The 26,285-nt window shown below is 41.6% G+C and overlaps 1 protein-coding gene across 1 annotated transcript in view; it reads left to right on the forward strand.

The window, feature by feature from the left end:
- The window catches only part of csmd2 (CUB and Sushi multiple domains 2), a 266,993-nt gene extending 242,292 nt beyond the window's left edge, over window positions 1-24,701 (forward strand). Inside the window, exons 58-72 of the mRNA XM_079654679.1 lie at window positions 149-331; window positions 2,960-3,136; window positions 5,654-5,833; window positions 6,281-6,454; window positions 6,666-6,839; window positions 10,583-10,656; window positions 11,313-11,424; window positions 11,579-11,758; window positions 13,184-13,246; window positions 14,289-14,450; window positions 15,306-15,418; window positions 15,980-16,067; window positions 17,929-18,061; window positions 18,616-18,793; window positions 19,367-24,701. Coding sequence (XP_079510805.1) covers window positions 149-331; window positions 2,960-3,136; window positions 5,654-5,833; window positions 6,281-6,454; window positions 6,666-6,839; window positions 10,583-10,656; window positions 11,313-11,424; window positions 11,579-11,758; window positions 13,184-13,246; window positions 14,289-14,450; window positions 15,306-15,418; window positions 15,980-16,067; window positions 17,929-18,061; window positions 18,616-18,775 — 1,973 coding nt within the window. The 3' untranslated portion in view covers window positions 18,776-18,793; window positions 19,367-24,701. The remainder of the gene's footprint in view (window positions 1-148; window positions 332-2,959; window positions 3,137-5,653; window positions 5,834-6,280; window positions 6,455-6,665; window positions 6,840-10,582; window positions 10,657-11,312; window positions 11,425-11,578; window positions 11,759-13,183; window positions 13,247-14,288; window positions 14,451-15,305; window positions 15,419-15,979; window positions 16,068-17,928; window positions 18,062-18,615; window positions 18,794-19,366) is intronic.
- Window positions 24,702-26,285: the final 1,584 nt, after the last annotated feature.

Genomic DNA, 26,285 nt, shown 5'->3' on the forward strand with positions numbered 1-26,285 from the left:
TCAAGCGTTTAAAATATCAATATTATGTTTTAAAAAGAAAAGAAACAACCCTTTCTGCAATGCTGTAGGAAGTACATATATAATCTACATGTGAGCAATGTTTTTGCCTCATGATTACATTTGCATTTGTTGTCGGATTATTTTCCAGGCGATTCTGCGGGGCTGTGCGGAGATCCGGGCACTCCCGTGCACGGTATCCGTCTGGGGGAAGACTTCACGGTGGGCAGTGCTGTCCGCTTCAGCTGTGAGCCCGGCTATCTGCTGAAAGGCTCACCAGAGAGGACTTGCCTGACCAATGGGACCTGGCTCGGCACCCAACCTGAGTGTCACGGTGAGAATACATGGTTACAGCGTGTGTTGTATTTGTATTTCTTCTATGTCATACATTGACTGGTAGAAGGGGATGGTGGATCCAAGTTTCAGAATCAGGGTTAAACACACGTCATGCTATTAGTCTAGGAGAGCCTGGACTGGTTTCAGGAAAATGAGTATGGGTTTCAACCTTGCCTCCTCACCTCTTTATCCTCACATTGATACTGAAGCGGTCATGGGAGTTCTGCCTATAATCTGCATGTGTTTCCTTTTCTTGGTAGCTGTGGGAATATTAAGTACTGAGATCTGTGCTCCTGGCTCTAAGTCCTTACAAAACCTAAGCAGGATATGTATGTACGCACGCACGTGGTGGTAAGTCAAGGACATTCCTATTTAGTGTTGGAGTACGACCTTTAAGGCAAATGTTAAGCATGCTTGCTATCAAGGAAAAAAGCTTTGAGTAAAACAGCTGCATTCAGTTGATCACAATGCCCTCTCCAATGTACTGTGAGAGTATTGTGGTCATGTCCAACTCGAGACCCCAGAGCAGACCCAGAAGACTTTGGAGAGATTGCATATCCCATATGGCCTGGGAACGCCTTGGGATTCCTTCAGAGGAGCTGGAGGACACACATGGGCAAAGTCATGTATGAACTACTGATTAAATTGCCAATACTGGAACCTAAACCTGGATAACTGTTGAATAATGAATGGATGGAAGACTTCTTAGGAACGGTAATGAGTTAACACAATGTCTGAACATTTTAGTAACGCCTAAAGATGCCAGCTGTTGAGTTATGATTTTTCAGTCACAAAAGTTCACTGAACTTCTAATGGCATGAATACAACATCTCATCAACAGCCTCTCATTTCCATTCAGTAACTTATACACTGTACATATCAGTCTCTAGTGTCTTTGTGTATCCTTTCATTCCTCCACTGGAATTGTTTTAAATAATAATATTCGGATTAATATAGGCCAACATGTTTTCATTGTAGCCAGATATTTTGCTGATAAGTATTGATATCATCATCTCTACATTTGAGTGTCTTTTCAGAGCTAGCTGATCTCAACAAATCCTATCAGTGAATTGCATATTTCAAGCTTTATATTGTGGCTAATAATGTAGTCCCTGATTGTGTAATTAGCTTATGCCTTTGAAAATGAAATGAAAGGCAAATCGCTCATTTGCATGTGTTTGATTGAGGTGTTGATCAAACTACAGAAGGTTCTTTTTTTCCTTTTTTCCCCCGTTTGTAACATCGCCTCCAGCCTGCTGTTGACTGCTGAAGAAGACAATTCTGTAAATGTGTAGGGAGTGTGCGTCTGATCGATATTGGGCTAAAGGGCTGATACGATCCATTATTATTGCAGAGAAAGGACAGACATTACGAACAGTGAAAGAACTATGGGTGCAATTCTCTTTCTACTGTCAAACATCTTTCATGCAGCAGCAATTTCTAACATTTTAACTCAACTCTTAACAGCAATAACATTTAAAAAAAATTGATAATCTTGCTGTATTCCACCTTCAAGAGGGCTAGTTTATCTGCAGTTATATTGTATTTCTTTGTCCCTGCCCTTGTTTACACTCCAAACACACACACACACACACACACACACACACACACACACACACACACACACACACACACACACACACACACACACACACACACACACACACACACACACACACACACACACACACACACACACACACACACACACACACACACACACACACACACAACCACCACCTCTCTCTCCCATGCATCACGCTGCCTTACTCCATCTCTGTTGTGTGGTTTGCTGACGAGCCGAGGCTCCCCACCTGTTCTCGGTTGGCACAGACTTCAAGGGCCAGGCCACATCTGGTCATTACGGGAGGGTGAAGCCCACGAGGCTCTGAGGGCCCGGGGCAAGCTGGAAACTGTAATGAACAGAACCCTCGCTGGCGGCTGGACAGACACCAGGGGACTTAGTGAGCAAAGGATGTGCCCATCAAAGCAGAGCTACTTATGGAGTAGGACGCAGGGGAAGACGGGGTAGCGGTAGAGTGTGTCCATGAAGAATAGAAGTTAAGGGAAAACCAACTGTGTTAGGAACGCATAGCACACACATAAAGGATTGGAAAAGGAATGTGTTAGAAAACCAAGCTCCATTTGGTCAAATGTACAGTATACGTTTTATTGAACTTCATACACAGAACCAGGTAAAGTGTTAATCAATTGGTATAGGATCTTTACCTTTATAAATCCTTATGAAATATTTGAGTTGGAGGTTAATTGGCTTCCGGTAATCGCTTAAAGAATACTTTCACTGGTAAATTGCTATTCATTTCCTTGGCTTATGAGCATACCTCTTTTCAAATATTATCAAAGGTTGGTAGGTGGACAGGTTGGATAGAGAGATTAGTGAATGGAAACATTGAGTCAAATGAGAAGTGTATTTTATCTGTTGGTCTTTTTCCCAAAAATGCTCAGATGAAGTCTGCAACTGATATTATCCAACACTCCAAAAAAAAACACCACACACACACACACACACACACACACACACACACACACACACACACACACACACTACTGCGACTTAATAATACCTCATACTCTGCTTCCCTCTTGTGTTCTCTTTTGTCTTCAGTGATGTCCTGTGGAAACCCGGGAACTCCACGGAATGCTCAGATCCTGATCCACGATGGCCTAACCTTTTCCAGATCCATTACCTACTCCTGCAGGGAGGGCTACTACTCCACCGGCCTGCTCAGCAGACACTGCACCGTTAACGCGACCTGGACCGGCAACATGCCCGAGTGCTCCGGTAATTAGTGGCTCCTCCAGAGAAAGAACCAAAGTGTATCTTTGTATAGTTGGAACGCTTCTCTTTTCCCCTCATGGACATAGAAGTTCATGCTCCAGTTGAGGAGGCTTCTCTGTTTCTTTTTTCTCATGTTCATTTATACTACAACACTAGTTTTCAATTTGATGGATGATTTTGAAATCACTAAGATACATATATAGACATTTTATAAGATATGAGTACAGGTAGTAAAAACAAAACATGATGCAAGAAATGCTGGAAAATATGAAAGCAATTCTTGTAGATTTTCTTTTGTGTAACTCATTACTCATGCGGATCTCTGGCTCAGTGAGAGAAATTGGTTTCAGGCCTGTCCGCTGGCACAGGCCTGACTGACAGACTGTATCCACATGTTTCACAAAAGGCACTCAGGTGCTGTACAGAGCGGAGGGACCCCGGCAAATAGAGGTCACCAAGAGAAGCAGTTTCTTCTGAATAGGGAGGATAAACCCTAAGCACCACCATTACGGATTTCAATGCACTGTAATCCACCCAGGAGTGAAAGGCTACATGTTGTCGCACATTGGTAGAGCACCTTTAGTGAGGATAGAATATGTGAATAGGCCCACTCTGGGCTAAAGGATTTCTTCTGATCTGATTTAAACTGTATGCTAAAAGAGGATTTACCTCATTACCTGACTACAAGTACTATTTGGGTAGCTGCCTTGCTCTATTTTAGCCTACTGTAGCTTGTTTATCCATTTCAAATATAAAAACAAATGTTTCACTGAGTTAAATATTTGTAGCAAATTAAGTCATGCTTATAATTATAATATATATTTATACATTTTCTGAATTGTATTGCTTTGTTTACATTGGGTTCACATGAAACTGTGGTTTTATTGGGTTTCTATGAGGACATTTTTGTTCTCTAGTTTTGAGTGTCTGTGGGTGTTTCTCAATGTCGAGGACGCTTCCTTGGTAGGACATGTCTTCCGAGTCACTTCCTTCAGAAGCTAGGCAAGAATCCTTCCTGGCATTCGGAAAACAAAGAGTGGAACAGGCGAGCAAGTGTGCAGGTGTGCGTCATATGAGAGGCCCTGCCTTACATTGTCCGCCACAGATTTGGGGAAATTGGTCCGTGCGCAAAGCATTGTGGGGATTTTAAGACCGCGGAGGATACACGTGTGCAGCCTCGAAATGTCTCGCTACGAAGGACACCGGGCTCTGTAGAATCCCAAGGAGCCTGGACATTGAAACTGTCCTTCGGCGGGACTCGATGGCGTAGCATCCTTGAAATAGTGGCTCTGGAGCATCCTTCCTTGACATTGAGAAACACCCGCTATGTCGGCTACAATGTTTTAGACTTATTATGGGAGCTGAATTGGATCTAACAAAGTCGTAAAAAAGTATAGTAAATCATATTCTTGTCAAAATGCATAAGGCATTAACACATTTACATATATTAAAACATTAAAAAGCCAAAAATGTGCCAAAAAAAGTGATGCATACAGTAAGGGTTAAAAAACATTTGAATCCTATAATGTCATGTTTCAAAGCAGCGAGTGGCACTTTTCTAGGAAGTATAACAACATAGTTACACAAAAGGAGGAAATCATCTCACCGTATCCCAGCCCTGCAGGTATTACACAGTCCTAGAAAGGCATTATGGCTCCAGGCGACTCAGTTCTACCAGCCCGGTGGGAAATCTCTGAGTGCTTGCTCAGTGAAGGGGAGACGATACACCTGAAAAAGGCCTGGTTTGCTCACCCTGCTGGGGATTCTTCTAGGAATATTGGTCATATGCATTTAATAACTTGTTTCCCACTGCAACATAGCACAAGTTGTCCTTCTGTGCCCTCGATGTTCTATCTTAGTCATATACACGGCAATGAAGCTGCTGAGTCACACAGTGGAATTCTCTCTGTTGTTCCTCAATCACACTGTTTTCCCCGCAGGATATTAAAATAGAATCAAGGAGAATGTGGTTTGTTTTTATGCTTAAGGGAGCCACTGTAGAGGGATACCCATCAAAGAGTTAGTCTCTCTGTACCCTAAAAGCTCTAAACTGGAGAAAATCAAAGTGCACTGATCCTTCTTATAAAAGATTACTGTTAGGGATATCGTTTGAAGCAGAAATGCATCGTAAGTCATATTTGTAAGTATATGAAAAGAATACACATATTATGATCCCTGTAAAGACATGTGAACTTTGCTTTTTCTTAGATTGTTACGTTTTGTGTGTGAGTTAAACTGCCTATGTAATAAAACAGTTCATTAACTCTGAGCTCCGTCCAGTGAGCCACTTTAAATAGTTTGTTTACTTGCTGGTATTTCAATCTCACTGTTTGGTAACGACCTTGTTCTTTACATCCCACAATCCAATGGGAAACTAAATCATCAGATACTTTAGCTCAAACAGAGTAAAAAAAGCAAACTGACTTTTCTTTTGAATGTATTTTTCATTCACCTAAACAAACCACAATGTCTGTCTGCTTTCATTTGATTATACTTCTGTATCCTGTTATGTTTCTGCAGTAATACACTGTGGTGACCCTGGAGTGCCAGCCAACGGGGTGAGGTCGGGCAATGCTTTTACATACAACAACACAGTGAGTTACCAGTGTACTCCTGGCTTCACCATGGACGCTGACAGGGCCTCGACTCTGAAGTGCACCAAGGACCGCACCTGGAACGGCACCAAACCTCTCTGTAAAGGTAGAGTTGTGTAGAATTATGTAAATGACAATACAATGATGTAGTGCCAACATCTCTAGGTATACCTGTATTCATATCTGTGCCAAAAATGTCTCTTAACTAAAAGAGAGAAGAGACAGCGTTGGTCAGATTCAGACCAGGCCGTTACGGTTATGACCAAGCGTTATCTAAATTATATGTTGAAATATTGAATAACCAAATAATTATATAATAATAAAATAAAAACTGCAAAACACCCATTTAAATGTATGTTATTTTACTGCTTCTGAAAAAATCAATGACATGTACGGCTAGATTGAGATGAGAAAGTACATGAAAGGAACGAGTAGTTATAGAAGGCTAGAACAAATTAATCTTATACTTATACGTGGTCTAAAAAGCATCACATCATTCAGACCAGTATACAGACTCCATGAAGTCCTGCAATGTCCCTTTGTCTCCTTGCAGCAATCGTATGTGGTCCAGCACCGATCATCCCTAACGGACAGGTTGTCGGTACAGACTTCATCTGGGGCTCTAGCATCAGCTACTCCTGCAACCAAGGTTACCAGCTGTCCCTGCCCACTGTGTTAACCTGCCAGGGCAACGGCAACTGGAGTGGAGAGAAACCCCAATGCTTCCGTAAGTGGCACCACACTGCAACACCCAATTATATTATACTGATAATTGATGTGTCTTTGGCTTGTCCTTGGCATGTCCTTTACCCAAGCATGTCCATAATGCATGTCCCATGTGTGACATTTCAACCCTGTGGAAGATATTGGATTTAAAAGCAACATGGTTACTAGGTCCTCTCTCATTTCCCATGTTCCCTTCTTCTTTATCTTTGCAGCTGTGTTCTGTGGCGACCCGGGGATGCCAGCCCAGGGGAGGAGGGAGGACCGAGGATTCACCTACCTCTCCTCTGTCTCCTTCTCCTGCTACCCTCCCCTCGTCCTTGTGGGCTCCACCAGAAGATATTGTCAGTATGACGGCACCTGGAGTGGCACACAACCCTCTTGCATAGGTAAGCTACTTTACCATTACCATTACCATAACACAGGGGTGCCCACACTTTTTTGGCTGGTGAGCTACTTTTGAAATGACCAGCTAACCGAGGTCTACCAACCAAAAATAAAATCCCAAATTGCAAGGGTTGCTGAATAACACGTTTTATTTTTACATGGGATAACTACAATAGGGCTGCAACAAACGACTAATTTGATTATCGATTAATCTATAGATTAATGAAACGATTAATCGACTATTCGGACTACTACTGTGTGCCTTGCACAATTTCTCAAACGCTCTTATTTAGCCATCAACTTTTAGATTTAGTTTGAGGTTGTTTTAGGCATGTGGAAACTAACAATGAAGACAATAAAGATGAATACTTGATTCAAAAATACATATATTATTAAATTAACTGAACAAATTGTGAACAAAATTAACATTGCTTTTTATTTGAATTAAATAAATAATATTTCACATCAAAAGAAACAACAATGTTTTAACAAATCGTATTAAATAATGTGATGACAGAACTGTAAACAGAATAGCTGAAACTTTAACAAAATAAATAACTCAGTTACCTCTAATCATTAACCCATGTTTGTATAATGTAGTTAACCCCGTGTGTTGCTGCTAGCATACATAACCCCTGACGTGGAAACGTTACTCGTGGATGGGGCTACAGAGCTACTCGAAAGACAGTCGAACCCGGTGCATTCCTCCGTCTGAATGTGGTGCACTTTTGCTAAATGTTTAGACAAATTGCTCGTGTTACCGCCCTTACATGCTAAACACTTTTGGTGACGAGCATTGTCCACCTCAAGACGGGTAACATGTAACCACACCTTGGAGCGCTTCTCTCCACCATCTCCTCCGTGTGTTGCTGCATGTAGGAGCTGCGTGTGTGTAAACTGCCCCGCCCCCTTGCAAACAGACGGGGGAGAGAGAGATCTCTTCTGGATTGGAAAGATAGAAAATACACCGACCATAGACGCATTTGTTTGTCTTTTTGCATGTTAGAAACGAGTTGGCGACACTAAGACTAAGAGATAATGTTTGTGTAGCAATAATACATGACCTTTCTCTTTCTCAACTCGCTACTCGGAGGGAAGTCGCTGTCATATGCCTTGTGAACACTCCGATAATGCCTCTCCACGTTACCTTTCTTTGGCAGAGCGACGCTTGCTTTACAAATAAGGCAAATAACCTTTGAATGTGACATCACAAAAAAAGATTCTCCCTCCCATTCTGTGTGGAAGTGGTATGTCTTTAGCTTTTTGCTCGTTCCCGCACTCATTTTGTTGTTTGTCTCTCCCGGCACTTGACTGATTTTGTATCGCTTTGCATTCTGGGTTAACAGACTGGAAAGCAATAGGTCGCTTTTTCTGTCAATCAAGTCAACTCCTGAATTAAGTGGCAGGGAGGCCAAGGGAGGAGGGATCAAAACCTGTTTTGTCTATTTTAACGGAGCTGGATTTTTTTTTTTTATGAATGACTCGCGATCTACCAGCATTGCCCCCGCGGTCGACCGGTCGACCGCGGTCGACGTACTGGGCACCTCTGCCATAACATGTCACTTGTTAGACACTTTTATCCAAAGCGACTTAGATACACTCTGTGGACAATCCCCACAGGAACAACTTGGGGTGAAGTGTCTTGCCCAGGGACACAACGGTATGCTGACTGCAGTGGGGATTGAACCTGTGCCCGCCTGACCTAAAGATCAGCGCACTAACGCACTCAGCTACAGCCTCCTACTTGTTGTTTTTATTTATTATAAGAGGTCCTATTGTGCTTTTTGGGTTTTTTCCTTTGTACATGTAAATGGTCTGCAAAGGTTAAAATCCCAAAGTTGCCTACAGGGGGGAGTTTTTCAGAGAGAAACTCCCCCCTGCCTGAAATCCCTTCGATTGGACTCCTTTGTTTACTTGCGGGACATAATGACACTTGCGCTTCTATTGGCTATTGCTCCAACACACTAAGACATTGACCAATCACAACGGAGCAAGCCAGCTAACCAATCAGAGCAGACTGGGCTCTGGTTTCAGACAGAGGGTGAAAAGAGGTGCTGCAGCACAGGCAGTATGAGAAAAATAAAGAGCTGTTTGAACTTTAAAGCATGAAGACATGTCACAGTAGAGACACTAAATAAATACACACATGAACCTGAACATCAGCATGATAGTGCTCCTTTAAGGTGTAGTCTGACATGTTGTTAATGATGGAACACAGCACTTTGATGTAAAAATCAAAGTAATGACTAACAGGCAGGGCTACAGGCAGTGGTTGTTGGCAACAGTGTGCATGGCCTGGGGCCTTGTTCTATAACCAGAGCAGAGAACATAAAGCAATATATGCCTTTACTTTTATATAAGAGAGAAGCCTCTCATTGGCTGGCTTGTGTTCTGCCTCCTCATGTTCTCCCTTGTTGTCCTGATTGCCTTTCGCAATCAAGTACTAATGCATGCAAAAGCCATTTAAACCAGCTAACAAGCTGTATCGATTCTGTTCTTTCCCATTCTGATCTGTGTAATTCATTAACCCAACAGAGAAGGTTTACTCCACCTGTTTCAGAATACTCTTGGATGTAGACATATTGTGGAGAAACTGTAGCTCTAGCATTGCAAGACTCTACCAGGAGCACATTTGACCAAATGTGCAACATACAAGCGCTCATTTGTAATGTGAGATCAATGATTGAGGCCAACGCTGCACTTGTGACCCATGCATGAGGACAATTGTGCCACCTTCTGTGACTTATATGCAAGCAGAACTTTCAAAACATCTTTATGTAACTGGCAGTATCAAACTTTTATTTTGCCTTTGTCATCACAAAATATTGTTTTGCTGCTGCAGTAAACATCCCCCAAGCAATAAACCTTCTTAAAAAAGGAAGAGCACTACCGAAGACTTACAAGTTATACATTTGGAAGCTGTAGTAAGAAGCACTCAAGGAAATCACACTCTCTTGTCAGAAACACATTTCCAATGAAGTACAAAGTATTGTTTCAGCCCTTTGGATCATTGTGGTATTTAAAGTATTTTTAAAGAAAAATGAGCGCTGATGACAACATTTGACCTGAGAACAGTTTGTTTAACATGAGTTACTTATGGCAAAAAACTGTGTGTTTAGCCTTTCACCATAGTGCCTGTCATGTGAGAGGTCAACTAAGATGTAGTGGTTATGTAATCAATTTAAGATAATATGAATCTTACAACACTTTTAGCTGCTATACATTTACTGGTAAGGTCTCTTGTGGCTTTTTGTTCCACTTTTAGATTATACAATGGCTAAAACAATCCTCTTGTAAGTGACAACAGCTCCATTTCTTCTTGAGTTAGTTTAACATTGAACTCACGGGAGGAAAGGTCATTTTCTCCCAGGCCTATTCCCGGTGTCTTACCCACTGTAGGCTGCAGTAAATAAAACATTCAGGCCCAACGTTTGTTTGGTCTGATAACGGCTTACAGTCTATCATTGTGTTATTGGCTGGTCTGAGCGCGGATAAAGTGTTCAATAAAATACTTTCTAGGAATTATCTATGCGAGTGTTTCCTAAGAACGAATGCATGTGTATGAGTGCATGGTTGTGCTTCACTGCTACACTCAGTATTTCAGACAGACACAGTATGTGAAACGAACGATTCCCATGCTGTACCTAGCTAATTCAGCTATGTGTTTGTAGTGGATGCATTGTGTAAAGCAAATACTTCTTCCTTTGATTTGAGTTACATCAGAATTGCTGTTTGTGTGTTTCAGATCCCACTCACACTACCTGTGGAGACCCCGGCTCGCCTCTCTTTGGAAATCAGAACAACTCTCAAGGCTACCAGGTATGAACAATGTGTTCATACCGAATTGAATACATGTATTGAACAGAAAAATCATTGTGAGCTTTTTATATAAGCATGAACATTCATTTGCTACCTTTAAAAATCATGATATTTTTGTTTAGATATTTTTATTTTATTCTGTACCTTTTATTTGCCACATTGTGAGCCTTAATGTTGAATAAAGGACTAGCTCAGTATCACTGTTACGAGAAAACTATCTTTTTCATTTTCATAGTTAAACCTCGGCGGCAGATCAGAATGACTTGGATGTCCTTTTATGTTGTACAGATGTATGGAAGCAACTTGTATTCATTATAGTAAATCTGCTAAATCTTATTGAAAATCAACCAAGAGTCCATTGTTAATGTACGATATTTCAAATATAACAATTTGTTGAAATGTTTAGTTTTTTAATCAAAAGTCCACAACTAAAAACAAACCTGACGCAGAGAAAAAGCAAATCATACCACATATATGAATATCAAATGTTAATAACATATTCTTATCACACGTTTAGACTAGCAAACCCCCCAAAAATGTATTTCACTAATCAAATACACTGCCTTTTCTTTCTGTACATTCCTCTTGCTGTTATGCCTAATACACTTGTTCTGTTCCTGGTCTGGTTTCTCATGCTCACGTGTGTCCTCTTCCAGATCGGCAGCATTCTGTTCTTCAGCTGCAGAAAGGGCTACTTACTGCAGGGCTCCATCTCTCGCACTTGTCTGCCCATCCTCACTTGGAGTGGTTATCAACCTGAGTGCATTGGTAAGTACACAGTCTACCTATATTTAAAAAAAAAAAAGAATACATGAGTTTGCATAACTACAAGTATTAGGCCCAACATCCAACCTTTTCAAACCTGTTCCTTTATCTCTTCTTTTTCTATCCCTTTAATCCTTCTCTCCCTTATTTTCTGCAGCCCACCACTGCAGCCAGCCGGAGATGTCGAGCCAGTCTGATGTGAGAGCCATCGAGCTGCCGTCCCTTGGCTACACGCTGATCTATACATGTCAGCCGGGTTTCTACTTGGCTGGAGGATCAGAGCATAGGACCTGCAGGTCCGATGGGAGCTGGACAGGGAAACAGCCTCTCTGTGAAGGTATACACATGTATACATGACCTCCCTAAGGGAACATGGAGATGATATTAAATAAGCAAACACATGCACCCTTTTTGCTTTTGCCACTGTTACATTTCTACACAAAGCAATCAGAGATACATTCACAGGAGCTTATAAGACCACAGACTGTCCCACACAGATGTAATAAACACTTCATCCCACATTTGTATTGTACCGTGTCCGTTAGCAGTCTCCATTGAAACTACTCGGGTCCGTAATGTGCAGACTTCAGCGGTGACTCATGGTGGGAAATTGGGGATTGAGCTAATGTTGATAAATAGCTGTGTTAACACTTGCTTATTCTCAGACACATGCCAGGGCAGGATGGACCATCTATCACAAAATGGCAGAGCATGGATTGCACGCACACATACACACAGACTCAGACACACACACACACACACACACACACACACACACACACACACACACAGACTCACACACACACACACACACACACAGACTCAGACACACACACACACACACACGCTTTGAAACATTAACAAGGGTGAAGAACCTGATTAGGCCAATGCATCCCATTGATTAGGTTAGCAGAAGTACCTCCTATAAATGGCGAAGGCAGCGTTAACAAGATCTCGCAGACAAATAGACTGCCATTAAGACACCCCCAAGTATAAGCCTAAATACATATAGGCAAAAAAATAGAGTCATCGACCCACAATTATCGAGGTTAGACAAATGCTAATAGCTTAAAGACAAAGACGTACTCAAGGGGGGCTTCCATACGATGGATCCTGTGCCGAGCCGTTGCTGAAATATAGAGGGTGATGGGTCTTTTTTAAGGCAGTGCCATTAAGACTGAAGGAAAGAAAGTGAACTGGCCTTACCGCATGCAGGATCTTAACAGCGCCTGTGGGGGCTGTGATGGAGGGGAAGCTCAAAAGAGTGGCAGGTGATAAAGTCCACAACAGAGGGATGGTGTTTGTGTCTGTTTGCATTCATCCAAGGTGATGTGTATGCTCATAAACCACCATCAGTATACCTGTCTTTGTTTGTAGTTGCATGAAAACCCTCTCCGCTGTGTTTGTCTGCGTGGGTGTCTGTTTACTACTGCGGTGCAGCCCTGTGGCCCCGTGTGAGCAGTAAGGCATTATTAAAGTGCTTCCCCTCGAAGCTGTGAAACTGTGCCTCTGCCTCAGATGAAGCCCCACAGGGACCGCCCGGGCTGCTCTTTGACGCTCCAGTCAAGTCCTGTCGCAGGCAGGCCTCACTCACTCTGTCCACCGCATCGTTATTAGTCATGGAGCCAGACAGAAAGTGCTGATAGTGACATCCTCCCACCTCAATTATCATAGGGCTGCTAAAAAAACAAAAAATGTCTATCTTTCAGGATAAACTTGTTAATTAGTTTTTGAGTTAACTCTGTGTTGTTGTGCTCTTCAGCTGATAATCGCTCAAGTGGTAACAGCCCAGTGACAGTGCAGGACCCCCCCTCAAAGCTACCAGGTAAGCTTCAAACGTTTTTTCACAAGCTTAAACTTTTATTTGTTTCAAATTGTGTCTATAATTAGTTTGTCTTTGTTACTTTGTGGGACACTGTTGTAGATTGTACTTCTGTTAAGTAGCTGGGGGAGGATCATCAAAACAAGTTACATTTTGCTATACTTTGATTTAAATGACAGTAAGTGTTAGGATTCACTCTCACCAGTGCTAACTTACCCTGTCATCTTTAGGCGCATTCACACCGCAGTACTTTTCCCACAAAGGTTCATGAGAACTTAGTTCATCAGAACTCTTTAGTTCTGATGAACTAAGTACAGATCGCGTTCACAGTCACACCGGAATAAGTCCCTGGGGGTGGATTAGGCAAATGAAGCCGCTGACGTCACTTCTTCTTCTTCTGCTTTGGGTTTACTGGCAGGCCCCAAACAACTTCACGGCGTATACTGCCGCCCAAGATCCACGGCCGGAAGTCCCCGGAGTTGGGGACTGGCTTCAGTAGAAGCTGCTGGGACTCCCAGCAGCTTATACTGAAGCCTTCCGAGTAAATCGCCAGAACACCAACACATCCTCATCTCCACCGCTCCCATGTTTTATTTTGTGTTGCCATAAATTAGTCTCTCTGCGTTTCTGCGCTGGGCTAATGCTAATGCTAATGCTAATAATGCTAATAAAATGGCTTCACAACACTTTTTTTGGTTTTACGGGGCGTGGTTTGCAATCCGCCCAGCCAATCAGAAGTATGGCTCTTTTCTCACAAGAGAGCCACATGAGAGTCCCTGCTCTCTAGCAGGGACGGAAAAGGGGGTAAAAAGGTTCTCATGAACTAATTTTAGTTCCAGCTCTTTTTGGTGTGAACGTGACATTTCGGAACTATATTGGAACTAAAGTGGGAAAAGTACTCCGGTGTGAACGCGGCTTATGTTCCCTGACTCTGTTAAGCCTAAAGGTAAACAAACCTCTGAAGTCGCCTGGCACCAAGGACTTTTTTGTTTGCTAAAATATCCTTTTCTTTGCCACCTCTATCTCCACCCGTTGTCTCTTTTAGTCCCTGTTGACGTTTTCGCTAAGAACTCTCTCTGGAGGGGCTCCTATGAGTACCTGGGGAAGAAGCAGCCAGCTATGCTCAGCATCACTGCCTTTGAGCCCTTCAGCAACCGGGTTAACGGGACGCTCATCGACCACAGCGGAGTGGAGCTCAAACTGTCTGGTTGGTACTCCAAAAGCAGAAATCACTGTCAAGACATTCAACTCACACACATACGCCTTCAACCTCATACCAGAGAGCTACTGGTTTTTATCCAAACGGACAATGTCAGAAAAATCCCAATGATGACAAGGAGCAAGGGAAACAGTGCGGTCTCAGCATGGAGGAGGCCAGCGCAGCAGTTACTGAACAGCTTTTATTTGATTTCCTTGTGGCATAATCACCCTGCAGCTGTGGTCATTATGACACACATTTGCAACCTGTCGGCTTGGACACTTCACTGCATTGTACCTGGAGTGTCCAAAAAACACTATCAAAAACTAGTGTTCTTTTTCACAGCTACAAATGTTCACACTGTGACGTAACGCACAATATAAAAATAACCTTTCATTATATTATAAAATCATACAGAGTTAGTCTTCACCTTCAAATTTCCCAGATACTGTTATCGATAGAATCGCCTCATTCTTATCCAGAAACATAAATCACATCAGTAAGCCACACTTTTGCACGAAGTGACACTAGTTAAGCGAATAAACAAGAGGAATAGGTAATATTTTATTATTTTTGTATTTACTCTCCATAGTTCATTGAGTGCAAGCCCTCATTTACATTCAGATGTTACCCCTCTGGGATGCTTATATTTCGTTAAGACTGCATCAAGATTTCTGTCATAGATAACTAAAGATGGCTGCTAGTGGAAACACAACATGATAAGGAAAGGTAATGCCATGATCAGAGGACGTATCAGATTTAGTTTGAGTCCCTGTACGTTTGTAGATTTATCCGATAATCCTTTTGAGTTTGTGTATTTGTGGTTTTTGCTGCAAAATAACTGTTAACCATTTCTTCTTGTAGGTACGTTTAAGAAGGAGGAGGCTCAGCTGCTGCTGCAGGTCCACCAGATCAGAGGCCCTGTGGAAATCTTTGTCAACAAGTTTAAAATTGACAACTGGGCCCTCGACGGACATGTAAGTGCAAAACAGCACCTCCATATGTAACGGCAGAGATTTCACATGACACAAACACACACACCTGTTATTGTGAAATATGCCCGAGCACACATACACACTAACCTTGTCACTCTGGGGAGATGGAGGGCCCACCAAGAGTTTTCTCTTTAATTAAAATGCCAGTTAAATCATTGCCTGGTAATCAGGATTCGACAGACCCCCTCCACTCCTCTTCCACCCCCCCCCCCCGATATATATAATTAAAAAAGCAGGTCACAGTAAATGTGTGTGTCCCACTGGTTTCACAAGCCTCGCAGCACTCGAGTGTTTACGTACTAGCATGCTGCGCAGAGAGGAATACTCCTTTTGTGTAAAATGCTCAGCACGGCTGAGCGTGTTTATTTTTGCGCTCTTGAGCAGAACGTCATATAACATGTCAGCCATAAGAGCACCTCTCAGCTCCTTTGACATGATATTTCATTTCTGCGTGCACCAGCTGCTGACACTTTGATGATACTCTCCTTTGTAAAGCCAGGATGTGACACAGAAAGTGAGTGTCTTCCATTCCTCTCTCCCTAGGTGTCCTACATCTCTTCATCCCACTCCTATGTGTACCAGGGATTTGTCAGAGGAAAAGGCTTTGGCCAATTTGGTCTCCAGAGACTCGGTGAGTGAGCCGTCCACTTGGATATAGAAACATCTGTGACCGAACGTTCTCTTTGGGGACCACTGTTGGTTCTTGTGTTTTCCTTTATAGATTTATATCACTGTAATCTTTCACTTAAACTCTGCATGGCGTCTGTATGCCCTGCTGCAAGTCCTTTTATAACATATAGATGTACCTTCGTAGGTTTGAAAACACTTGTGGCCAGTGTGGCTTTACACTCAGCATTCGTCGCGATACAAAAACAGTTCAAACACCTGATATATTGTCAGAAAATGATTTCCGAACACACTTCACCCACATGACACAGCTACAGAAACGTTTTCTCTTGGAGTTTGTGGCTAGTGATTGTATATAGTGAATATGACCCTTTAATCGCTGCGTGTCATTCTTTCGTTCCCTTCAGAGCCCTCTGATATGCTGCCTTACTGTAGATATAGAACATGTTTTCAAAAGACTGCTGCCAAAGAAATATTCACTTCATGTTTGTGACGTATGAATCCAACCAATAGTATCTATATGCTTAGACCCTGACTCAATAGTTCTGCATGCTGTTGGAGTTGTGTGTGTGTGACATCATGTCCTTGTATTAACGTTAACTCTTCAGAGCTAACTCAATGAGGCAACATGGAAACATCAAATGATATATGTAAAGTTCTAAATATGCCAGGCATTTTTATTTAGTGAACTTTTTTAAAGATGAGTGTTGGAAACAGATGGATGCTTTCCTTTTTACTCTATGTATTTGATGTTTGCCACTTCACAACGTTAGTAAACTGCTCCCAGCCACTAGTTACGATCCAGATCCACGGTTTGCTTCTGCATAGAAAACATATTAATTGCACATCATTTGAAACGCATGCCGGATTGGAATGACTCCACATTGTATGTAAAGCAAACTGAAGATAAGAAGTGCACGTGCAAAAATAAATCATTTTGGGATGGAATTGACCAGTGGAATTCAGATTAAAGTGTGTTTGTGATTGGTGAAAGTTTTGTGAGCATAGTGAATACTGCCATAATGAGAGAGGTGCTTGAACAGCAGGTGCAAACCCCCCCCCCCCCCCCCTGCACACTGAGCAAACAGCTCTTTATTAATGCAGAGGACTGGGCCTGGTGCCAGGACAGTCATGTGTATGTGTGTTTAAGTGTGTATGGGAATAAAGTGCACGGTGGCTGGGTTGGATGTATTGGAAATGATTATTTTCAATTTGTCAAGGTGTCCTTTGCGTGTGTTTCCTTGCGTGAGAGTGCCTGTTTGTGTGCTTGTGCTCTACAGCGGGGAGTTGATTGGCAAACATCACAGAACCCCCTAATTGAATTCCTTCTTGTTTGTCACTCGTCCTTTATCTGAGCTTTTTTGGCATTCTGTGGCAAACAGGTGGGCTGTCACTCCTCCACTGTTGCTTCAACACACACACACACACACACACACACACACACACACACACACACACACACACACACACACACACCTGCATAAATTAGAGAATTAATTTGAAATGACTAAATGGCTGTCGGCATGTGATGTCAGTAATTAAGAGTCATTTTTAGGATGATGGAATTTGACGTTCCCAGGGGGTAAATGAAAAGATTGTTTTATTCCTGCTTAGTCTATTATATATAGGTGGAGCCTTCCTGGCAGCATTATAGATATATTTTTATTTTAATATGTTACTGTTTCATTTTAATTTTCCTCAGGCGCTTATCTCAAGTTCTTGGCAGAAGGCAACGAGGATACTTTTCATATTGTTTTGTTAATTGTGTTATTTATGGGATTTCATTATATCGTCTACTGCTGATATGGTATTGTACTGAAGTGATGCTAATTGAAGCGCTCCATGTCTTATCTCTTTTCTTGCAGAGAGTTTAGATCCCAGCGGAGACAACACAGGATACAACTTTGCGTCCAACAGCAGCTCAGTGGCGGCAGCCATCCTAGTGCCTTTTATAGCCATGATCATTGCAGGCTTCGCTCTGTACCTCTACAAACACAGGTACGCTTCACACTGTTGCCGTGGTTAACATCACTCGCCACCTGCTTACAACAAGGAAGCGTCTTAAGTCAAGTTTTAATTTGCCTCTGAGAACCACGCTGTTTTCAGATAAGATTCTTGCTTAATTTCTTTTAAGATTATTTTTGCATTCAGGCTTAAAAATACATCAGTTGAAAATCCATTTTTGTGCCTGCTGAGGCGTTTATGGAGAAAACTCTTCTCACGGCCTAGAAAACAAACGGGTTCATAACAGTGACACAGGCAGCAATTCAGTATAGCCAAATCCATACTGAAGCACTTGATTCAATATGGAAGACATTTTTGTAGTTTTTGATATGGGTCAGAAAAAAAAAAAGATTTGAAGATGATACCAGGTGTCACCATTTTATAGACTTTATTTCACTCGTGGTCATTAGTTGCAGCCATAGTCTATAATATATCATATTGATTACACACAGTGTATTTAGATATATATGTATGATTTATACTTGACATGTTGAATTTCCCACTTCTATGTGTACTGATTGTTTATGATATTGATCCGTGTGATGCAGAAGAAGACCCAAAGTCCCCTTCAATGGTTACGTGGGCCATGAGAACACGAATGGGCGAGCTACGTTCGAGAACCCGATGTACGACCGCAACATCCAGCCCACGGACATCCTGGCCAGCGAGACAGAGTTCACCGTTAGCACAGTGTGCACAGCTGTATAGCCACCGCTTCCTCCAGAGGTGAGCAACCCAAGCACCACCAGGTCACATGGCTTTGTTCGTAAAGTAAGGACTTAGAGCTTCAAGTTCCACATTTCTCTGAAAGCAGATGAAGTTATCACCTCGGGGAAAATTACAAATCTAAGGCATCAAAAGCTATACAGGTTCTCAGAATCCAGCCGTTACTAAAACTTTTACACCGTCCCTCCAGAATAGGATATAACATTTGATTTATTTTTACTGCTGCAGCTCCTTTGATCTGCATCTCTCATATAAATGGAATCTGTTTTATTGATTTATACTTTATTAAAAAAGAAAGAATATGTATTGTTTTATTTAGTTTTCAACACTGATGAGAAATAACATGAATGCCTGTGTCTTCTCTTTTCTCTGTGGTCTCCCTCATATTCATCTCCTTTCTTTTGGTTCCCTCACCTTTTGTCTCCATTTATCCATCTTTCTTTTTTGCTCTACTGTGTTTCTTTTATTTTCAACCCTTAACTCCTTCTCTTCCATTCTCCTCCCCTTGCCCATTTCCCCTCACACCCTTTTAACCCTTCATACCTTACTCCCATGCGTTCATCCATGATTCAGTTAGGGGGAGGAAAAGTGCAGCACATCTTCGCCTGCCCGCCAGAAGAGGACATCCATAGTTCCTCGAGCAGAGGGAAAGACAAAGAATATTTTTATCTGCTGAAACACATTCAAGAAACATCTCCAGTGGCAAAGGCTCTTACGACGAGAGAACAAAGAAACCATGTGAAGACGACGACTGTAACAATTGCCAACGACAAAATGCTTTTTGTAACTTGACATGGTTTCTTGATCAATTTCCATTTTTCCAGGAAAAAAGTTTCAACGTGAAGCTTCAGCCGGCCGGAGAAACGCTGGAAGCAAAGCTGTGATGATTTTTCTCACCGCCCTCCGCCTAAGCCCAAAGGGGATTTTATGGTCAACTTGAAGTCTAGAAAATTGACCTGTAGCTAACAGAGGACTCTGTGCAAGTGAACTGTTAGGGCGGACCGCACCGTGTCGGCCTGTGTGAGACGCAGAGAGACAGTCTGGACTGTTTCAGTTCTGTTTTCCATTTGCTTTGCTTTCCTCTCTTTTTATGCTGCTTGCTTTCTGTGATGAGTAATTGGGAGCCCTGATTTACCCCAGCTGTCTGCTACAGGCGGTTGAAATGTCTCATCCTCAAGTCTATGGCTGAGAATGAAGAATTCAGTAAGTTTTGAAGGCCATGTTGGACACACACATGCCATCGCTACTTTTTGAGCTGCTCATTTTTTTTCAAGCAGTGATGACATTCTGCTTGCAGAGGCAGCTGAGTCCAGAGCAGGGGTTAAGAGGGAGCAACGGCTGCTGAAAAAAGCACTTGTGAGCTTGTGGAGAGTCGCTGTGAATATGTGTGCTCGTTTCTACACACATTCCTAGTGGCTGCATCTTCAATCTCCCCCAAAAAAAAAGTCTGTTCTGGCCCCAAAGATTCCCGTTAACACCACAGATAATTGTACTAATAATTTTCCACGTTTATTGTCTTTTCTTTTTGAAAGAATCTGAAGATTGGGTTTAGGATTATCAATATACCTGGATGTTTTGGACAACTAAAAAACATACTAAGAGCAAAAGCTGACAGTGTATAGATCCTCTAAGAAACTGAAGGCAGTGTCACTCTCCAAACTTCCACCCACTTCCTCTTCATTCATGTGCAGTCACTCTACATGTGTGTGTTTGAGTGACTGGGAGCAAGACATGGATAAAGACAAATCCTCCTCGCTAACTAATGCACCTAAATCAGACGTTAAGAAGCAAAACTCCCACATTTTATTTACATAACAATTGTATGCCAATTTCGTGCCACTGTCGCTTCCTGTTAAGTAAACATGGCAACTGCAATTAGGTCAATTCATATGGATGTATAAACGTTTATGGACAACCGCTGTGATCTTTCCCTTTCATTTTCAAAAACATTAGAACAAGTCTGTTGCACCAAGTTACAGAGCAACACATGGGACTTCATTTTTTTGTAAATGCTCAAAGTGTGATGACAAATTCTCCTCTTTTTGCCCTCCTTTTTAATCCCATGTTTCTGCAGCTCGAAGGTGGTACGTTCTGTATTTTCTAGAGATCGGTTTGCAGTGTGAGCTCCCTAAACCTGTCCTTAGGAAAACAAAGATCAAAGTACGGCCACGTTTGAACTCCCTGAAAGTGTACAAGCGAAGGCGCTTGGGTCTGAAGAATGGCTGAGTCAGTGATGTGTTCCCTCTGGATAACACGCAGGTCTTTTCCTCCAAGTTAACTTCTGACAGCTCCATCTCGGTGAAAAACAGTCAAGTTGCCCTGTTCTGTCTCGGCTCATCGTGGAAATGTTCCAGAAGGCTTCCTCGGAGCTGTGAGAGCAGGGGAGTTGCTGTCATACTAATTACTCCCATGCATTCAATTGGTTTATGTGAAAGGAAAAACAAGTGTTTATGCCTCTTATGCTAACACTCCTCAAATCTGTGACAACTGGGGAGTGATATACCCTAAGTATTGTTTTGAAAGTGCGACACACGAGGGAACTGGCTTCAGCTCTAACAACAAGACTGTACCTCCTGAATTAATGAAGTTCTGAGAAACATTCATGCTTTTGTGACCCCTTCTAACGTGTCTAAAATGTGCATTAGCGGTGGAGTTAAAGGAAAGACACCCACTGGAGTTCAAACTCTCTGCTCCCAGCCATTTGCCACTTACTATCTCCATTTCTGTGTATCATGAGCAGGGGCGAATGGTGCTCAAATTTCTCTGCAGCAAATTGACCCATTACATGCAATTTGCTTTCATTAGCCTTGCTTCATTGTCGAACCCATATCAAATCCTAAAATTCACCTTACCATTACTGCTAACAGGACAGTGGATGTTTGAAAATGATCAAATCAACATGTCTTTGATTTGCCATGTGCTTTGTATCTAATTAGTGTTAGAAACAAGGAGAACTATTTCATTGTGCATGGATTTTTTTTGGGGGGTAAATTAGCGTGTACACTATAACACATGTACATGCGAAGTGGCTTACGCAGTCAAAACAAAACCTCTATACCAATGGAGTCTTTAAAGCCGCCTACAGTTCATCATTTCCCTCAGAAATCCAGGCTTTTGAAACCAATCACTGTATTGCTCCTTCAATTAGTTTCACCGTGAGTCGGTAATTGCTTTTACAATTTTATTACTTTTAAAGCTCTCGCTTATCTCGACAGTACAGGTAGAATATTGCCCCTCGCCTGCTCTGGTCGTGAATTGAGGGAAAAGGAAACGATTGAATTACCCTGGAGATTTCACGGGAAGAGGAGCCGTTGTGCTCACATTATCTTGAAGACACTGGAACTCAGTTCTCCTCGTTGTATGCAGCTGCTGCATTTTGCATTTCATTCGTTTTTATTCTGAAGCTGCTCCAAATATTTCAGCTGAGTCGATAGCTTCATTACATTTCCGTTATTTTCAGCTAAGGCCACTCTGAAGTGGTGTTTCCGCTCCATTCATCCCTCCCAGGGCAACGCTTAGCGCACTTCAACCAACACTTTATTAAGCTCCGTTGAGTATTAAATAAACAAATCTGATTAGCTGGTGCAATAGGACATGATGCCCGCCGCTCCCTGGATGGAACTTGTCTAATTGGCTCGATTTGGACTGCATATTTGGACAGACATAATACAGAAGCATAAGCTCACAGGACTATGATTGTTGTTAACCAGGAAGGGCTGAGTCATGAGAAATTCAGAAATGGTTTGAAGAGGCCAGAGCACTTTACATTCATTACAGTGCCTTGGTACGACCCCATGATAACATGATAGGATCTTTATGTCAGATATTGAAATTAAAACTCCTCATTGTTAAGTCCTTGTTTCAGATCAAGCTATGTAACTCCCGCACACAGTCACATACCTACAAAGAAAGCTGGGTGAGCTTGTTCGGGTCATTCCAGAGAAACTGAACAATCCATTTTTGCCTCTTTTGCTTTTCCTAAAAGAGCAATGAGCTCATTAGTACTGTGTTTCAGTGCGTAATGATTCATGTCTTGGATGCTCAATGCTTGCCTAAATGTTTGGAACAGCGCTTTTGTTTTGTGTGTTTTTGAGAGTTACCTTTTTTCTACCAAAGAATATTATTCAAATCCAGCCAAATTAGAATTAGGCTGATTTACTAAATGAAGATAAATTATTCCATTCAGCTTCATTTGGTTTCACTCTTTAGAAAAGTTTTTAATGGGCAACAAGGCTTTTTCAAAAGTGTATTCTGCAGAATTGGGAGTTTTCACTTAATGGGCCCTACATTTTTAGAAAGACTTTCTTTCTAACCCATCGGAGTTAGTCCAGAAAGTTCTCAAAGAAAGTGCGATGCCGCTTTAGGAAAATGAAGATCAGTGAGCTCCGGATGGGGCTGTGCTATAAGAGTCTGAAGAAACTCTTTCTTGATACCGGCCGGCTACTTCCTGGTTCTCTCTTTGCATATTTTAAGACAGAATCTCTGATCATCCAAGGTTCATATTCCGTTATCAGCTAGAGACAGCTCTGAGGTCTCTCCTGCTCACCATCTCCTCTATAATGAAAAAAAAAGCAGCGATGGTCTTTCAGTTCCCCTCGAGTTCACTGAGTATTCTCACAGACCGAAAGCTTCCCACTTCTTTCTGCAGCTAGTGCTCAAACTCTTCAGCACAGGCCACCAGTATAAAAAAGTGTATTTAAAAATCAAACAATCCATCTGTCATGCAGTGACAGTGATTCTGCCTCAGCCATCATTTGTCATCTCCCAGCTTCCATTGTCACCGCAGTGTGGTGACGGCGACAGAAAAGCCACATCCACCTGCTGCTGAGCTCCCATTCCATTTCAGTGTCGAGAGGAAGTGAGCATTGGGGAGAGGATAAAGAGATTTGTTTTGAAAAGTTTGGGAACTTAGCTGATTAGTATTCTTTAAATGGATAGAGCAGTCGACTTGTGGTTGGTGGTCAGATCTGGGACTTACTGAAAACTACTGAATGTATATTTCATTTCTCTTCAGAATTGATCTCTCTCTACTGTTTTCAATATCTGCAAATCCCACAGCTTCTTCTCTCCTTGCAAGAAAATCTGCTTTTTCACAGTGTTTCATCCTTGGAAATAAAACAGAGTGTCCAATTTATCTAGGGTATAATATAGCAAACATATTTACAGAAAGCTGCTTTTTATTACTGGAGACTTTAAATTCCTGTATTTTTCTCACAGTAAAAATTCAAAACAAGGTCCACGTTTATTTCCTCTTTTCCCTAACACTATTCATGCCAGCCCAGTACATCTCTCAACTAGTCTCTGAGATTAAAACTAACTAACCACCCTTGTCGCCTAGGTGAGATCAACAAGGCTCTTGAATGCCAACAAAACAGTAAAAGGCAGAGACTCCATGTCTATGTCTTGCGGTACACCAAAAGGGTTACCTGTAAAGAAATGGACTTAAGCAGACTGAGTGTAACTACGGAGAGCAACTAAAGAGCGAAAGTGTCTCTAAGAAAAGAGAATATGTTAACGAATAAAAAACTTTTTTTGTACAGAGATATATTTTTATGGAAATACATTTGTAATATAAAAAAAAAAAATGGATTGACATATATGTAAATGTTTTTCTTTTTCATTATTGTAGTACAAATGCTAGTGGGGAGTATAAGAAAAATCTCTATATATAAATATATATATATAAATATATACAAAGAAAAATAGAAACAAGGCTTTTTGTATATGTAAAAAAGATTGTACATAAAAGTTTACATACATACTGTACATATGTAAGACCCACCATGGCTTGTCTGCAATATATAAAATGTATTTTATCCGTCTGTATATGATGCTTTGCATTGTGTCTAAGCTTATTCTACTTTCTTGAACTTGAAACTTATTTTGAAGGTTTTGGAATAAAATATAAAACCTACTTCACGTCTGAGTATTTATTGAATGCATGCTTTATTGCCTCAAGCCTGGAACCCATCAGCGAATCATGCACAATTACCCTCTGAGAGTTCTTGGCAACGGCATCGCATACAACCCAGCGCAGATGATCTTATGTCTGCTTCCACTTGGTGTGTTGGAAGTATATTATTTTCCCTGGTAAACGTAAACAAGCAGTGCATCCCTTTGTGCAAGTATAAGTGTGTTTATGTTTGAAATCATGAGATCTTCCCTCTGGGTGTCAAAGGATTTTGTTCAATAACATTCCTACCAAGCTCAAGGATTTATTATTTACCCGTTGACAGTTTCTTTGCACACATTCAGTGTGTTGACATGGTTTACAGTGGGACAATTTCACCAGGATTAGGTTGCACTAGTTAATTGTAAATTCATTAGAAGGCTTGTGGGTAAAGTTATTTACCAATTAGCTTGTTTCAAGAGCCACAGCTATGTAAACAGGAAGTTCCTATGCAGTAGCTATGACAACATTTGTCATCAAACAATATTGGGTTGGGGGGGGTCAGGTCACATGTATTGGGTCTATCGCATTCACCTTCATCACTAAAGACATTTTGTCATGTCACAATTATAAAAGATAGATTTAATGAGGGCTGAGTGCGGACTAGCTGCCCCAGTTTCAGGGTCCTGGTATTGTGCATGTTGACTGAGAGACTCTACCAGAGCATCAGGCTATAATTAAATAATGAGTGTGATGTAACTGTGCTAACTAATGGTTTTATTCTTCACTCTAACCAGGTCTTATGTCAGCAAGCCAGTTTCATGTATTTCATTTTCAGTTAGCCTCCTCCTATTAGTTCACTGACTTTTAATGTGTGAAAAAAGATGTGAGAGAGCCTACAGGGAACATCTTATTGCACCAAAGGTCTTCATTCTTATAGGTAATGAAATGGTATATATGTCTCCCGCTGCGAGGAACACTGCACCCTGCTGTGCAGCTCGTTTAGTCTTTGACCTCACCTGCTATGTGTGGCATGCACACAACCAACAGGCCAACAAATCAGACGCATTACATGCCACAGTAATTGGAAAAATTGATAAGTAATGAAATTCTTAATTGGCTTATATTACTCTGATGTCTGTCTTAGTTTTAATGAGATAACCTGGTTAAAGTGTTTACACAGCAGGTGCAGTGATCTGATATTACCTTCATGTTCTTAAAGTCTAATTATTAGTTTGCATGTTCAAACAGTGAAAGAAAAATATATATAAGTACAATATCGTTCTGTTTTTAGGCGTTACTTAATGTAAGGAGGCCGGGCTGTAATTGGCAGTGTTGTTGTTGATGCTTGAGCTTTTTAAAATGTTCAATTTTCAAAGCAGCCGAGGACACAGAATGAGATTTTAAAAGCCCCAAATCTCAGCAGTTAACTTGCTAAATAATGCATTGCTGATCTCGATACTAGGTCATTAAACAGTGTGGGCTTCTGTGCATTTCATCATTTAATGTGTTGTATATTGTGGCAGTACAGACATAAAAGCACGCCTCCAGAGCTGCACTTAGTTCTCATTTTCACTGCGGCGAAGTCGATAATGGCAGCAG

This window comes from Notothenia rossii, assembly GCF_949606895.1.
Source record: "Notothenia rossii genome assembly, chromosome: 10".
Classification (NCBI taxonomy): domain Eukaryota; kingdom Metazoa; phylum Chordata; class Actinopteri; order Perciformes; family Nototheniidae; genus Notothenia; species Notothenia rossii.